The sequence below is a fragment of the Mytilus edulis genome, chromosome 13, assembly GCF_963676685.1.
Source record: "Mytilus edulis chromosome 13, xbMytEdul2.2, whole genome shotgun sequence".
Lineage (NCBI taxonomy): Eukaryota > Metazoa > Mollusca > Bivalvia > Mytilida > Mytilidae > Mytilus > Mytilus edulis.
The window spans coordinates 38720153-38738533 of record NC_092356.1 but is presented as its reverse complement, the minus strand read 5'-3'; the positions used below and the strand labels follow the sequence as shown (position 1 = coordinate 38738533).

Sequence of the window (18381 nt, the reverse complement as noted above, 5' to 3'; positions counted from 1 at the left end):
AAAGAAGAGTACAAAAAACAAAGCTATAGGTCTATGAGTTTGACTGACCCTCTGGTATCTTTTGTCCCGTTTTTTAGCCGGCTAATCATATGTTACAGTTAAATAACACAAGCTTTATGCAAAATATCATTTGCAAATATAAACATATGTATAAAGAAAACGTAATTATTGATTTGATCAAATTGCATAATAAACAAGAATGTGTCCATAGAAAACGGATGTCCCACTCACACTATCATTTTCTATGTTCGAACGAACAAATGGACCCACAGACCAGAAGACATAATACTCATATATGGGACAGACAAAACGTAAAAAGTAATGTTAGTGAATTGATTAAAATCATTTTACAATAATCTTTATCTTTGAAATAGGTATTGTCAAGTTTGAAACTGCTCATGATGTTTATGGAACAGAGATCAAATCGTCTTCCCCTTTTACGCATGTATCAAATTTGTATGCGGAATTTACGTTTCAAAATGTAACGTGGGATGACGGGGACCAACTTATAACCACAATAAGAGCATTCGATATTCTGGATAACTACAGAGATGAAACGATTATCACTTACAAAGATTCAACGCCACCAGTTATTTCTAATTTATGGCTCACTAAAGGAGATCGAGTCAACACTGCCATTCATAGCTTTGAAGAATTGAATGAAATGACGTAAGAACATTAATAGTTAATATTGCACAGTTAGACGAAATACTATATAAGCATTTTGTTAAGGAATGTGGTTATTATTATAAATGATTATTAACATGTTGTAACTCGAAAAATCATGATTCGAGTGGAGAAAATACTGATTTCAATTGCTACTACATAAGTATTTTTTTCTGTGTTGGATTATTGTCCTTTTGATAATCATACCGCATCTCCATATTTTATATCAATTATAACAAAAGAAGATGTGGTATGATTGCCAATGAAAAAACTCTGCACAATAGACTAAATGACACAAAAATTAAAAACTACAGGTCACCACACGGACTTCAACAATGAACAAACCCCATACCGCATAGTCAGCTATAAAAGGCCCCGAAATGACAATATTAATCAATTCAAAGGAGAAATGTTCATTTTAAAGTTTAGTAAACTATTAGTAACTGTTTCTGTGAGTAGTATTAGGTTAGTACTTTGCATCTTTAATCTTTATTTTAGTGGTTTTTGGTTTATTTTTTAGTGTCCTTTTAGTATCTTCTACCTCTAAGTTGCCTGTATGAAGTTCATTACATTACTTGATTGATCTTGATTAACAATCTAAAGGAAATTATATATGTTTTTGTTTTATTTTAGTAGATATAAACACATTTTGTAATTCTTTCAATACGTGTACATTTTTACAAACCATTACGTGTCTGTTAAACAGGCAAATAGATTTAATGAAATGAATTTGATGTATTAATTCATTGTTGCAAATTTTTGTATTAATTTAAAATGCTTCTTTTCTATATATCTCACATTTGTCATATTATATTTAAATATACACATGCCAATTTCATATGTCGGTTTATGTTGTAGGATTGAATGGGATGCCTATGATTATCATAGTGGAATAAGTCATTTAAAATGGAGGTTGTATAGTAACTACAGTGGAACTAATATAATTCACGGAGAAATAGACTTACCAAGTCAAGGAGAAACACAGGTGATAATGCATTTCACTGATTTACGGACACAAAACACTTATTTCCGCAAAAAAATACCTATAATACCTGTGATGGACGTTAGTAATATGAATATTCAATTTTGGCCTAAGACTGATGACTATTTTTAGCGTAGTCCGAAATTTCTAGTAATCCTTCATACAGAACGTGTATTTTTATATGTTTATCAACTAAGTATGGTTAAATATAAGAATTCCATTTGAAAAATGTAAATTTACATTTTTCAGAACCAGTCTAAATGTAACAATCCGGGCTAACTTTTGTCCTTAAAAATATTATAATGCAGGCTTAGCGTGGTCTTAATATGTAAGAATAATTGATGAAAATGATGTTACCAAAAAATCAATACTCAACGGCAAGCATATTTCATGTAGTATCTTTATTCAAACGTCCATTTTTTCAGACATTAGAAGAATGTGAGGAAAAATATAACAACAATAGAGGACCGGCTTGTTACTGTACCAATTACATCGGTTGTTACCACAAACATTTTAATATCAAGCCTAATATGGTAGTAGGAGAAGGCAATGGAATAGTCCATAATAGATCCAAGGGAGAACACGATTTGGATTATTTCATTGATGTAAATGTTACAAATATGGCAACATTGGTTTCACTGAAGACTATTAAAGTAGGTATCTCAAGCTTTACATTCACTTACAAAATCGATTTGTGTCCATTCGTAACTTTTGTTATCCATTGTCATGAGCAACATTATAACTAAATGGTTTGATATTTGTCTTGAATTTTATAATGTTGAGTTGAACCCAGCAATTGATTTTTAGATTTGACTGACAGTATCTTTATGTTTTATAATAATTTGAATATTTAGTTTACCCACCGGTCTGTATAATAAAGGAAATAGTAGTATATCGCTGTTCAAAATTCATAGATCGATTGATTAGTTTTTGTGTTAAATTTTCGTAAAATAATATGTGATTGTTACATTGATGGTACATACATTGTAACACATATATTTTTCTACTTTCATATTTGTTTGATCAGAAAATTTAATACAGACACTTAACGATTTTAAAGCATTGCGAAATTGATAGAAAAATTGCATGATTGAGAGTTGATAAATTTCAAAACGAAAGCAGAAGTTTTGATAACGAAAATATAAAGAACATATAATAAAGAAATAAAGAAATATTCTATTCAAGAAAAGCCCAAAAAAAAACCCCCAAATATTACTGTTCTGATTTTTAATCGAAAAAAAAGTGAATTATAGACTGATTTGGAATATTACAATTCGTTACATATTTGATTTAATTTCAGATCACTCTTGATACCACCCCTCCAGTAGTTGGACATGTACACGATGGGATATATGGAAGTCCAGAAGTTGATTTCCAACAAGACTTGCGGCTTGATGCTCATTGGGAAGGATTTTTCGATCATGAAAGTGGTGTTGCATTTTACCAGTACGAGTTTTCAGATGCTTGTCTTACTGCAGAACATTTTCAACGTAAATCTTTGGTGCGTTTTAAAAAAACTAAGAAAAATTGTAGATACATAATTTATTCTTGTGATTGAAATTTTTTAAAGGCTGTTTAATAAGAGTTTAAAATTTTCGTTTTTAAATTTTTTTTATGTCATTCGTATAGTTTTTTCAGTTGATTTCCCAAAAGTAGAATAACAAATATATTGAACTCGAAAAAAAAACTCAAAATGGAAAGTTCCTTTTCAAATTGCAATATCAAAAGCCCAAACACACCAAACGAATGGAAAAACAGCTGTCAAAACCAAAATAATCAAATGTTATACAAAATAAATAATAGACAAATTACATAATACAGTCATTCAAATCTCACCATCAAAACAGACAATAGCATTACACATAGTAAATCATATGGCAGGACAAGTTTCAAACATAGTAAAAACATTTGAAAATTTGATGTCAACACCAAACTTGTATTACCCACAAACACAAAAAACAATGTATCATGCAAACAATATTTTATATTATGACTGCTTCAACATATTATATTTAGAGTAACGATACCTATGAGACATTTGCAATGTATACAGCATCAAGTCCTGGGACCTACTACGTCACAGTGGTTGCATACAATAAAGCCTTTCATATGTCTAAACCTGTTTGCTCAGATGGTGTTACTATTACAACCACAGTTCCTTCAGTAAGAAATGTAATTATAATGAATGCAAGGACAAAACCGCGTTTGGTAAGAGAAGTTGATGGCAATGAATGGTATATTGATCAAAACCTTCGGCGTCATAAATTGGAAAATAGTACAAACAAATGCAAGTAAGTATTGAAATAGTGAATTTGAATTAAATATTAACAAAATACATGTTGAAAGTTGACTCCTGGGCTAAACCTTTCGTACTGAGGTTAGCCTTAAAATCTTTATTCATCATGTTAATAACTGGAAAATGAGGCTAAAGAAATAAAAATCGTCTAATTTTGTATGTTAACATTACTTAAAGCAATACCTCAATATGTAGAAACGAAGGTATCGTTTTGCTCATTATTTATTTGCAGGTTTTCAGAACCACTGACCGAAAACATTGAACTATTCCCGACATCACAAACATCAGTTAATGCTGACAACGTTTGCATAAAGACCAAATCGTTTTCAGCCTTAGTTACTCGAGTAATTCCTAAAATACATATGGTATGTATTCTTTCCATTAAAGTCTTTTATTTTTTGCTTTAAAAATAAATTCCTGAAAGAGATCATGCAGGTCAAGAGAACTGCAAGCAAATTAGAAAATCCTGTATTAACAGCTTAGGTTTGATATGAGCGTCACTGATGAGTCGTATGTAGACGAAACGCGCGTCTGGCGTACTAAATTATAATCCTTGTACTTTTGATACAAATTTCCTGTTTACAAAACTTTGATTTTTTTTTGAAAAACTAAGGATTTTCATAACCCAGGCATAGAGTACCTTAGCCGTATTTGGCACAACTTTTTGGAATTTTGGATCCTCAATGTTCTTTAACTCTTTACTTGTTTGGCTTAATACATATTTTGATATTAGCGTCATTTATGAGTCTTATGTAGACGAAACGTGCGTCTGGCGTACTAAGTTATAATCCTAGAACTTTTGTTAATTATTTATAAGATATGTTCATAAACATAATATCATCTAGCTATTTTGACATTATTGTAAAAGAAACTATTCGTTAAAAAGGTACGCTAGATTAAATTATAGCAATAATGATTAAAAGGATGAATGTTAAACGAGTTACATGTTCAGAATGCAAAGGTACCATAAAGTTTTTTATGTTATTTCCGTTAATCGCATGTACGATATACATTTGTTTCAGTTAAACATAACATGGGCACCAGCTGTTGATGCTTCGCTAATTGATGATTATGAAGTTGGATTTTCGACAGTGTCGGGGAGTACTGCACCGGATTTAATGACATTCCAGTCGTCTAAACACCACACACACATCTTAATAAATCACTTTGGAGTACCAGAAGGAAAGGTGTTTTATATCATTATAAAGTCTATAAGCAAATCCAATGTAATAGGTTATCAGGTGAGCCATTACTTTAATCATCAACATCATTAGTTTCTGATTTTAGTCGTCATAAGATAGATTCACTGTTTACGGCCATCTTTTTTGTTCAATAGCAGTACACACTAAGTCTGGTTCTTTGCCTAAATATGCAAATCTTGAAACAGACTTTCAATTTATGTGTAAGTCTGTTTATTTGTAAAAAGGAAAATAAGTAATTTATAGCATTATCCAAAATGTTTTAAAAAAGAAATCAAATACTTCTGTTTTAAGAAGCAATTTTTTCAACTTAGCCATTTAAGGCGATAAGTCTTATGGTAAAGGTTTTATACTTGTAGCACGAAAATCGAGGGTGACATCATTTTTTTTTTAATTTTCTAATAACATAGTATAAAACCTATCTTTTCATATTTTACTTCAAAATTCTATATCGAAGATTTCTTTTTATTCACAAGAATGTGTTTATTCATAAAGAATCTATGAAATTTGTGCAATTTTGCACGACTTGCAGCTTGAAAAATTGCACGGTGACCCATACTTATTATTTCATTTTTGAAAAAAATCATTGTAAAATCTTTATTTTGGCAAAATATAAGATAATTATATCTGAGGAAATATATACCGATGATCAACCTTATACAATCTAACATTAATGATAACGCTGACTTTCAAATTATAAGCAAACATAACTATAGAAAATAATGTCTGTTTCAATCCACTTCATAGCAGTAGCAAACATTTGTTGGAAGTTTTTTTTTATGTAATCTGCTTTTATGTAAGGCCACATATCTGCCAAAATGCGTGATATTCACTTGTTTGAATTTTGCGATCTTAATGATCTACCTTTCTTCTTTTCAACACACTAAACAAAACCGATATTTTTTGATTGATTTGGTATTTAATGCGTATGACGATTATTTTGCAATTTAATGCAAGCAAAAGTAAACCAGCTGTTGATTATTTTGCAGAACGTTGGTCCGTTTATATTTGACACAACACCGCCTTTGTTTGTTGGATCATATATCGATTTGTATGTGTCTGAAAAGTACCTTGTTGCAAATTGGTCTTCTGTGAGTTTCATAGATAGTGATAACCCGTTTCCACTTGCCTATGAATTTACCATAGGTAAATATCATTAAAAGATATACTATTTTGAAAACTAACTAGTTTCTAACATACTCAGAAAATTACACGAAGAAGTTGTTTTAAGCATCAAACCAAAGAACAGAGCCATACAATATCTTAAAATAGATTTTTAACTGAAGCTATTTGTGATAGTATGTGGTACTTTTTACATTCTTTCAGTAGAGGTTCCAACAATGTGGTAGTAGTAAAAGTCTATCATAACAATTTATTTGCAAGAAAAAATGTAGAAACGTATAATTTGTTAGTGCAAAATGTTATTTATCAATTATAAATACTTCCGATTATTATTTAGCATGGATTTTTACACAATGCCTTATGTCATTACATTTGAAGTATAATGACACTTATCTTATTTCCATTAGTAACTTAAACAGAATATCAATGTATTTTAGTACTGAACAAAGTAAAAGTTATTACTATTATTTTACATCATGATTTGATAATCTAGTAGAAAAACGGGTGGTAAACAATATTTCAGGACACGAACCGTATTCTACAGACGTACAACAGTACTCTATGGTGACAGAAAAAGGACCATGTATTCATTCGTCGGATTATATATGTACTGCAACAAATGTATCTGAGTTAGACTGGAAGTTACATGGTCATCATACGTATTACATGACAATCAAGGCTACAAATCTGGCTGGTTTGTTCGTCTTAAAGACATCTGTCCCTTACAGTCATGATACAGTATTACCTAGTAAAGGTATTGTTATCGATGTTCTGGGGAATTCGACAGCATTTATCCCAATCAAGGTAAACGGTTTTAACTTGATAGTAAACATATTTTTTTGGGGAAATTTTAGACCCTATATTCATCTGTTTTATCAAACAATAACCCTTAAAAATATCATTAAAGAAACGCGTATAAGAAGTCTGAAGAATTTTGAAGAAAAGATTGAACTTTTCAAAAAGTTTTTATCAATTCAAATTCGCAAAAGTAGTTGCGAAACAAAAATTCTCTCAGACTCATTTCGATTCTTTTAAATAGAATTAAGTTGAATCATAAACCTCAAAATATATACAATAAAATAAAAGCGAACCTTAGATCCAAAAATTGTAAAAGTTTAGTATATCCTTACAGTCAAAACTTATAGAATTTTAATATTTCAAAAGTGACAAATCCTTTCATATGCGTGAATTAAACACATAAAAGATGCGACTATTGTCTTGCTTTGAACACTCAATTTTGAATACTAGTATTTGATTTGAGATATAGAAATTTCTGAAATAATCTACATAGAGACTACACTCTACAGGAGCCTGTTAATCACTGCTTGTCGTTCTGTGCTATATACCATATTTGTTTTCGTTCATTGTTTTCTACATAAATCTGAGCGTTATTTTTATTGTTTTACATTTGCCTTTTTTGGGGCTTTAAGACTGTCTATGCCAGTGTTTTACTCATTGTTGAAGGCCATATGATGACCAATAGTTGTAAAACTTCTGTGTCATTTGATCTCTGGGGGAAAGTTCTCAACGGCAATCATACAACATACTCTTATTTTCATATAATTGGACTTTCTTTCATATGGTTTTTAAGTAAACAAACATAGAAAAAGTGAAAGGGGATACATGGAAGGATTAAGAACTAAAATCAATCCTACTTAATGATATTAGCAATTTGTCCGTATACTGACTATTAGTGAGACATGCATCGCAGAAATTGAAAATTCATTACACTGTTGCATTTGTTTGTATACAATTTCAAATGCATACATTAATAAGTTTTAAAAAAACCACTTCAGTATAAATCCATTATTTATAGATCTATGTTCAATACATTTTTTCAGGACATAGAAGACATTGACTGTAATGCCCATACAGAAAATCTAGCTGTCCGTTGGACGAAGTTTTATCATCCGCATTTGAATTTAACATACTATGTCTGTGTAGGAACAGTATCAGGAATATGTGATGTTGCTGAAAAGAGGAAAATAACTACCAATTCTACCTTTTACTTATTCTCTGGACTTACAACATATTCATTTCAAGTATGTGGTAAATGTTTTTTTGCTGTGTGATTGCAATCTCTAATTAATTATCTTTTAAACTAACAAGAACTAAGAAAACATTATGAATAAATATTTGCAATAAAATATGATTTTTTTTCATATACCATATTCTAAAATTGTTGTTTCGACAATATTGCAAAATTAATAAGTACTGAACAGATATATCATGTTAAGGAGAGGTATTTGCGAAAAATACCAGTCGAGAGAATGTTAAATTTCACGAGCCGTAAGGCGAGGGAAATTCATTCTCAAGACTGGTATTTTTCGCAAATACCCCTCAATAACATGATATATCTGTTTAATTACACCGAATGTTAATGTACTAAAACGCATTGATGATCGTGACGTTACAAGCGTCCAGTCGGATAGAGTATTTTTTGGCAAATACCACGGCAGAGAGGGTAAAAAAGGCATATCCTTTTAGCAAATACCCCGTCGGCGTTAAAAATGAACGATATTCATTTGATAACAGTAAATTGGTGAAAAATACACTGGCTATTAACCAATCAACACCCCGGATTCTTACATAAGGTGTAATTATCATCAGTAATGCCCTGACGATCAAGTGTAAATACGAGTCAACAGTTGTTTAATATTTTCAAACCTCGTAAACAAAATCCTCCCCTCCAAAAAAAACCCAACCTAAGACGTTTCAAATAAATGAGACCGGATGCCTACAATATGTACCACGTTATAAGTGTCTCCAACTTTATACACATCACGTCACGCAAATCAACTAAAAGATACCGGCACAGTCTGTATATGGCTTAAGATCATTAGACTTTGAAAACATGCCGCTTGTGAGTTAAGAGACGGTACATCATATCGGTCAACCATTTGATGGTGGTCCATAAGCCCAGCTAAAAGAACTATCTGGTTTTTTTTTATCCGAAATAAGCAGACACGGATCTATTCAACTGGTTCTAGATCAAGATATATTGATTATAGATAGGGGGATTTCATAAAATGATGAGATTTGATTATATAAACTTTTATATAAAATTTGACATTATAAAACTATTGAATGAATAAATCAACAACTCGGACAAATGGATGGACTGCTTTATTTATAGAATTATTGAAATAACATGTTCGATTTATAATTAATAATGGTTCAATTATAGCGGTACTACACTACAGTGTTTGCTGAAACATTGACAGGGTCAGTGTTTGTATCCTCAGATGGTGTTACGTTTTTAGATCCTAATTGGTCTTTGTCAAAACTAAAACTTATAGATGGAGAAAACTGTACAGGTAAGTAATCCAAATCATTTGTCTGTAAAAAATAAACTAACATTATACCAAACTCCAAGGAATGTTCAAATCTGAAGGTTCCTTATCAAATGTCAAAATCAAATGCTGAGACACATCAAACGAATGGAACATAACTGGCATACTCCTGACTAGGTACATTATATGATTATAACAATAATTACGCAATCTTCTGGAAATTGAGAAGGCAATAAGCGCAACACACAGAACACAGAAACACATCCCTGTGTCACTCTAGGTGACATCATTTACATATAGCAAATGATGTATATGAGTTGCTTTAGAGGAAATAAAGGATACAAGCCAAAGAGACTCAAAAGTAGAGCTGTTTCATAAAATGAAAGAAAAAAATACTAGATTTCTATCCACAAACATGTTCATCTGTTAAATATACTGACACATATAAAAATACATTTAAGCAGCTTCAACTTTGCTATACCATGTTCATCTTTTCCAGAAAATTTACCATTAAACGCGAGCCACCATAATCAGGTATGTAGAAGATGGAGAAGGAGAATATAGTTCTCTTATTAATGATATGAAAGTCTTGAACATGCTGCAAAGGTTTTCAAAAGGTAGACCAGACACCAAACTAAAGTGTTAAGTTCATTACAAGACGCATTTGGTACGCTTAAATTTAACAGTTAGAATGCCAATTTAACTATGAAACCTTAAAAGTTCAAGACAATCCATCCATTTCGGTAAAAACACTTAAAACATTCGAAAAAAATGTTCAATTTTTAAACAGTTCCAACAGCACTTAAGTGGTGACATGCAATATCATTGATATATAAAACTAAAGAGATGTGGTATGTTTGCTAATGCGACAACTATCCACCACAGTTCAAACGGAATAGATGCAAGCAGTTATAGGCATATGTTCATTTTAGGTAAATTAACTGTTCCCATAAATGTTGGTTGTATTATTCGAAACATTAAGGTTTTCTACCCATGCTGACATATTTGGCGCAGTTTTTCAGAATAATCGTTATATAACCTCTTTAAATTCTTATTTCATTTGGTTGTTCGTCTGTTTCCATCAGACTTTCTGCTGCGTTCGAAATTGCGTCTTGATTTTATTTCTGCTTAAATTCTACAAATCATATAAAGTTATTCTTTTTGTCAAAATCAATCTTTCTCTATAAACTGTGTCAATGTGAAAGATTAATCAACACAAAACTACTAGATTTAACCCATCTAATCACATTTAAAACAAGAAATCATATACCTACTGATATTGAACGATGTGAAAATATTATCAGCAGCGTTAAGTGTTAATTACAGGGTTGTGAGGATATGTCTATAGATTATTATGCATGAATACATCCATTCTGCTTACACGTTTACTCTACAAAAATTTGAACATTAAATAGTGTACATATTAACAAAACTTATTCATTATTTAGCAAAATACTAGTAGTCACTCGTTCATAGAGGGATACATCACATGTACAAAATAAGGCTTGGAATGATGAAGTTCTCTACTCTGCAGACACTATGTCGATTCAACTGCTGGAGTCAGGACTTCAGCATTGAAATGAATTATCATTAATATTGTCATATTTATATATCTGCTTACGAAAAACTTGGTACCTTCTACCACAGGAAAAAATACTGTAGCTGTATTTGTCAAAACTTTTTGATTTTTAGGGTCTTCTATACTCCTTAACTTGACATTTGTCTTTTTCGATTAAAGAGCCAAAATGAGTCTTTTGTAGACGAAAAAAGTAAAATAACAAAACAAAAAAATTGAAACTCAGGTATTGGGTATAAATTTATAAGACATTTGATGATTTTTTCGTTTGCATATGTATACATTTCTAATATAATGACTGCTATATCGTTTGCATGATACAAATTTACAAGTTAAAGATTGTATGCAAAAGAGATGCGAAAGATAACAAAAGTACATTCAAACGCATAAGTCGAAAATAAAGTGACAACGACATGGCAATATTTGAGGAGACAAAAGATAAATTCCTTCGTTTAAATTTTGTATTTATTTATGCTCAACAGGATACACGACCAAATTGTGCTGTAGACAAGGCTTTTCAAGTATCCACTACTACTTTGAGTTCATATTTTCAAATTCCATTTGATTATATACCATTCATAACACATGCGTTTTGGAGTATTGATGAGAGGCATTGGCTTGGTGGTAAGTTTTCTTGTTTAATACATTGTAGTTACCATAAACGAAACTTTAGTATAACATGTAAAACGGCAGTTAGATAAATGAACCTAAAGGGAGAGTAAGTAAAATAATTAGAAATATAGCATGAAGAAAGTAGGACTACAAAAGAAAACAAACATGATATTAAACATTAAACATGACTGTGCATGCAGAAATAACAACATCCAAAGTTGAAATGAAGAAACGGCACTTCATTAATCTAAGAATTATGCACGATTAACGCTTTCGAAAATTAGGTAGAAGAAAGTGCACTTAACAGGAAAGTAGAAGTGTTCCAATAATGCCAGCCGTCTTTTATACCTCGCGTGAAAAAAAAAAATCCATAGATATATGTTGTCATTTGTGACACAGAAATCTTGCAAATGTCCAAAATGACCTATAGTAGTGCCATACTAGGAAAATGAATTGGAGCTACTGACGAGAGCGACACATTTCATAATTTAAAAAGAGGTCAAAATTTCAAAAGCGCATTTCTAGAGTATTCATGACGAGATGATGCATTCCTCAGATTAAGGTTAATTCCAAAATTTTTGTAAAAAGATATCATTTAAGAGAACAATATCCGTATTTGTATGCAAATACCAGAGTGATTATTTAAATTATTTAAAATAACTGATATTTAAACTAATTTACCTAATAGTTACAGAATACCATTTGATTTCAAAGGTAGTTTCAATTATATTAATGGAACATTCTTTATCTATTATCAAGTTCCATGTAAGCAAGATGTTTGGCTGGCCATAAATTCATGTTCAACCCAACATTATTTCCTTAAATGTCATGTACAAAATCAGGAATATGTAAGTTGTTCTCAAAAAGTCTGTTTGTTGGCGTTTGTTTTCGTGTTTCAGTTTTTCCGTTGTTTTCCTCTTTTAGTTGTGTTATCCTTTGTTTTGATTTGTAACCCTGAAATTTTCGCTTCATCGATTTATGACCACCGAACAGCAGTATATTACTGATGCCTTTATGTATAACTCTCCTTAGATTATGTCATATTACATGAAATAATTAGCGATTTACAAATTTCAGATTTTTGGAGCACTTTCAATGAAATGGACTACCAATATACTTCAATCCATCAAAACATGGCGCTGACAGCAAGTGATCTTTTACTTGATCCTGGACGAACATATCGATTATCAGTGAAGTTTTGTGCAGACCAAGTTTGTTTTCCTGCGCTCAAGACTAGCGGTGTAATCATAATACCAAACAAACCTGTAACCGGACCTATATCGATTGATTACACACATCATACTAACAATACAGATAAGGTATTGTCTTTTTCGTTTTTAATAACCCCTACACATTTTAAGAGCAACTGTCAATAACTATGTCTTTCCTTATAACTTAAAGATTATGTTGTTATACGGTGAATTATTCTGTAAAGGAGTATTTAGCGCACCTTTATTGATCCCCTGCTTTTATACCTTCTTGCATAATACATAACAGCAATGTTGATAAGCAACAGACTATGATTAAAGGGAATCGAGGGTCAGATAAAAGTAAAACGACGAGAATACAGAACGTTAAGAAAATTGGGAATTAAGAAAAAAAAAAGATTTACTGATTTAAAAGCAATATCGTTCAAGAGTAATAAAGAAAATCAGTTGTTATTGAATAAAGATGTTTTGTAATAAAGAAACGTATTTTTTTTTAAATCTTAGATAGAAATCATGTTTGCAAATATGTATGATCCCGACATTCTGGATGAAGAGGAAGCAAGAAGTGTAATATCACATTACGAATACAGTCTACAAGATAGTTCAAATGGAATATTTCATTCTTGGCTGAAAGCGGATAATATATCAGCAGTGAACAGCTCTTTCGTACGTTTTATCTTTTTTTATTAAGTGTCTCATCATTGATCTTTACCATCACATTTAAGTAAAAGGAAAATACAATCACAGGTTTTATAGAAATGTTCTTGCTACTTTCCCATATTCGACTAGTGTTGAAATAATAAAGTAATGCAAGTATTCTTCTGAAGTGTAAACAAATAATATAAAAAAAGATGTATACAAGAAAATTTTAGAAAACTTTCTTTTAAATTGAAATAACGAACATCATTAGTCCTATATTTTATTTGTTCGTCGTAAAAATGGCTAAAAATGTTGTTTTATGAATAATCACAACCTTATTTCTGCATTAGATTAGTATTTTCAAATATGCTTATCAAAGAGGTATTGTGTAAGGATTGATAAATGAGTTTGACTGTCCCACTGGTATAGTTCATCCTTCTTTTAACGCAAGTTATAATTTTAAGATAATCTTGAGAAACTTTTGCACATATTTTGTTTTCGTTCTACATGAAAACAAATTTTTGACAAAAAGGTTTAGTGAGTCCCAATTTGTCATCGTTAGTTATTATAGGACAATAATGATAATGAAAAAATACCAGTTAAGTGTCTTATTTTTTTACAGTCACACTTTACAATTCATTTGCTGGGTCAAATTGATTTTTCAAAATGTCGTATTATTGCCTTACGTGGATATAATAGAGCCGGTGTGTGGCAGACAGCATTAGCTGAAATTAAACAGTGCAATGTACAAGCTGACAATCAATTTATTGTTCCAAACGTAGTTATAGATGCTGCTGGAGATCAGCAATTAAATGGAGGTATGTTTTTATAAAAGGTTTTTTTTGTTTATAATTTTTTTTGTTTATATTTTAAAGGTAAACAGGATTTGCATATAGTATTAATATAAGTATAACATTTAAAATCATTTCAATGATACATACCAACCGTCATTTCTTCGTCTTCCAGATGAATCAATAAGAGATGGATACGGCAAAGAAATATATCTAGAAGAAAATGGCAAATGGAATATTGAAGACGTGGACTACACACCATATACAAACATTTTAAGTGCTGTGTGGCATTCACTGCGGCATAAAGACTTTACTTGGGCAGTAATAGAAGTAAAATCATTAGATGCCTTAACGTACTACAAGGATTTCAATAGCATGCATCTTTCAGATCCATGTTCACATCCTAATGTTGTTACATGTGGACATACTGGTACAATTATGCAATTTGATATAGTAATTTATATTTATTTTTGATACTAAGTTTTCAATATACATTAAATGTGAAAGAAGCTTATGAACAAAACAAAGCGAAAGTATTTATTAGTAAGGTTATTTGATTTCAGTTTATGTCATGAATTTTCTGTTTACCTATTTGTTACCTAAATAAAGGCAACAGTAGTATATCGCTGTTCAAAATTCACAAATCGACTTATAAGAGACAACAAATCCAGGCTACAAACGAAAACGCTGGAAACACATCTACCATAAGAGGGAAACAAAAAAACAACAGAAACATCGAAGTACAAAAAAAACAAAACACTTACGACATTGCAAAATACATAGAAACGAACTATTACATAACAACTGCCATATTCCTGACTTTGTACAGGACATCATAATCGTGTCGTTTTTTTTAAATTTTGTATTGCTTATTAAAACAATATACGATAAGCGAATGTGATATATCTTGATATCATAATTTGATAATATAGCTTTTTAAAATATAAATTTCTACATAAGGAAATTCCCGATCTGAGTATGGTACATAACTGTTGAATTTTCTTTAAACTTTTATTTTACATTTTTGATAGACAATAAATACACATAGATATATATATGATTGCTGTTTAATGTCGTATACCTCATATTTCACTTCAGTTCTAAACAGAATAAAGGAAGGAAATAGAACATATATACTAATACGCTAACTTGTAAAATGTAGACATTTACGTATAGTTTTTTTTTATTATTATTTTAATTATTGATGTTATAACACGGAATTCTGAACTATCAATCTGTTATAACATGTCTATGCAGATATTAAAATGTATTTCGTAGAGCAAGAAAAAATAAGTGATAACCTGTTATTTGTCATATGTTCTCTACGTGCTTTTTATGAGCTATACAGCATTGTTGCATTTTAAAAACACTTCACATTAATCAATCATTTATGGGTGGTTTTTTTCAGAGAGTGTTTACATTAATGTGTTATTCAATGACGAAAATCCACTAGAACACGGTAAACGCTACACGATATGCATTTACGCTCCATCAAAAACACTTCAGCATGAGAAGTGGACAGAATCACTAAAGGAAATTAGTGTATGCAGTGATGGTATAACTGTTGATTTTACACCTCCTATCACTGGGAAAGTATGGATTGGTCCAACTGTAGAAACACAGATTAAGGTAATTTAAATATTCAATTAGCTACATGTAAAATGATTTTTAATTGACGGTTCGGTTCTCCTTAATTGTAATTGTTGTTAACCCTATAATCTCTGTATATTATCGTGAGCAATAGTTCTAATTGAATATTACTATCAAAAAGAAATTTAAATCAAGACACGAGGAACGACACCAAGACAATACAAATCGCCATACAAAATAGAAAATAAATTTAGAATTGTAGCTTTTGAAAGACAAGACCTTTGATATCTGGAACATTACAAGGATATGTATATCCTGCTCCAAATGCGACACCTATGGTATTTTCCAGTATTTTAAATCCGTAAGAAATCACATACCATAAGTTTCATAATAGTTAAACATAAAAATCACTTTAGGTAGAGCCAAATGACAATCAATTGAATTTGATTATTTTTATTATTTATTTTTATATCCACATAAAAAATCTAAGCTTGAAACATGATTTTACAAAAAAAAATCACCCCCGTCATTCAGCAATAAACAGCTAGCGATATCACAATAAAGTTATGTTTCAATTACAATTATAATATGATGGAATGATTGTTCAATTGTAAATTTCAGCTAAATAAATGTAACCGACTTTCTTTTGTAGGTTTTGAGTTCTTTTCTTTTTCAGGAATAATTCAAACCAAAAGCATTCATTTTGTTTAAGTGTATTGTTTGATACTAGCACAAAACACGTTGTTTCAAAACTGTTTAGTAGTATTGTTTGATATAGCACACAAATCGTTGTTTCAAAACGGTCATTGTCTTAAAAAATGTCGTAAAAACCACAAGCTAATCTAACTTTTTGTTTCAAATGACAAAATTATTTCTCAATTGATGCTAGATACATGTATTACAAATTCCAAAGGATTAGACACAATCGGTACTATTTGAAATGACATTTTTTAACATTATGTTTGCAATACAAAAAATGAGCGATAAAAAGCAAAATCAGAAAAATTCCGAACTCTAAAAAAATCAAAACAGAAAGCCCCTTATCAAATTGCAAAACCAAAGTTCAAATACATCTAACAAATTGAAAAGTCATTAAACACATTTAGTAACCAAAATATGGTTAAACAACTGATTATATTAATAGCAGAGATTTATAAATCCTTAATTGTAGGATGAGTAACTGTTATATTCAATAGTTTCAGACAACAACATCTTATATTTTCGTAAATTGGGAATCATTTTTGGATGTTGAAGAATATGGTACAGCAAGTCACAGTACTGGAATTCGCCAATACCAAGTTGCTATTGGTAGGATTTTGAATAAATTGCCTTATATTTTTCAAATCATTGGTCACTTTAATGTAACGGTTAGATATAACTCAATATAACAAAAACAAATATGACGAAGAACACTCCACATAAATTCTTTGAAGACGTTCTAAGATATATATTTCCAGACAGTAGTTAACCGATGTTTAAAATGGTAGAATGTTATTGAATATACAAATAAAGAAGAAAAAAAACTTTTAGTGAATCTCCTGAATTGCAACGGTTAAATTTTTTAAAGAATGATTTTGAAACAGATTAAGTTCGAGTTCATTATAAATATTTCTTGTCCTAGTAAAAGCCATTTGTCAGTGTATGTCTGCCTGTGTGCCAGTAGCCTCTATTTACAATCTTATATCATCGAGAATTTCAATAGATAAGTTCAGCTCTCATCTTGTAATGTATAAGCTTTTGTTAAGGTTAACACTTAAAGTATAGTTGTTGACATGAATGAAGGTCATATTTCGATAAAAAAAAAATTACACGGAATTAAGGGTTAGATTCAAGGGTCATAATTAGAGCGAGTTGGATTAAACAATGTTTAAAAGGTATTTGTTTAAACAACTATTCAATTTACACGAAACATAATATAATAAACAATTGTCATCAGCATTAAAAGGAAACACATCAATTTTTGTTTAATTTTGAAGCAGAGATGGGGAACATTAATAATGCAAGCAAAACACCTAAACTATCGTTGAAGCATATTATACACATTTTGCTTTAACAGGGTCTGTGGAAGGCGGGTCAGATATTGTTGAATTCACAGATGTTGGTATTGTGAACCATGTAACATTTCACAGTCTTAACTTACAGAACGGACATGATTATTTTGCATCAGTTAAAGGTAATATAAATGTAGTCCTTTTTTTTAATTGAACCTTGAAAAAAACAGACAGATAGGGGTCTCATTGGGGTGTTCTGATCACGGATCCTGCTTACTGTTTTGTCAGATGCCCGTATCCCGCTAACACTGTGTATGTAAGAAATTCTTTTTTTTTGTAATTTCCCGTGTCCCGCTAGACTTCATTTCCCGTTTTCACGGCACAATAATCTGACTTTCACATGTAACGCTTAAAAA

The 18381-nt window shown here is 30.7% G+C and overlaps 1 protein-coding gene across 1 annotated transcript in view; it reads left to right on the top strand.

Annotated features, from left to right (window-relative positions):
- The window catches only part of LOC139500294 (uncharacterized), a 58810-nt gene that overhangs the window by 15576 nt on the left and 24853 nt on the right, over nt 1-18381 (top strand). Inside the window, exons 10-29 of the mRNA XM_071289037.1 lie at nt 339-669; nt 1525-1651; nt 2074-2301; nt 2949-3149; nt 3665-3939; nt 4177-4309; nt 4967-5185; nt 6133-6289; nt 6789-7069; nt 8107-8307; nt 9453-9582; nt 10058-10092; nt 11617-11758; nt 12824-13065; nt 13459-13620; nt 14216-14411; nt 14560-14814; nt 15793-16013; nt 17171-17282; nt 18031-18147. Coding sequence (XP_071145138.1) covers nt 339-669; nt 1525-1651; nt 2074-2301; nt 2949-3149; nt 3665-3939; nt 4177-4309; nt 4967-5185; nt 6133-6289; nt 6789-7069; nt 8107-8307; nt 9453-9582; nt 10058-10092; nt 11617-11758; nt 12824-13065; nt 13459-13620; nt 14216-14411; nt 14560-14814; nt 15793-16013; nt 17171-17282; nt 18031-18147 — 3765 coding nt within the window. The remainder of the gene's footprint in view (nt 1-338; nt 670-1524; nt 1652-2073; nt 2302-2948; nt 3150-3664; nt 3940-4176; nt 4310-4966; nt 5186-6132; nt 6290-6788; nt 7070-8106; nt 8308-9452; nt 9583-10057; nt 10093-11616; nt 11759-12823; nt 13066-13458; nt 13621-14215; nt 14412-14559; nt 14815-15792; nt 16014-17170; nt 17283-18030; nt 18148-18381) is intronic.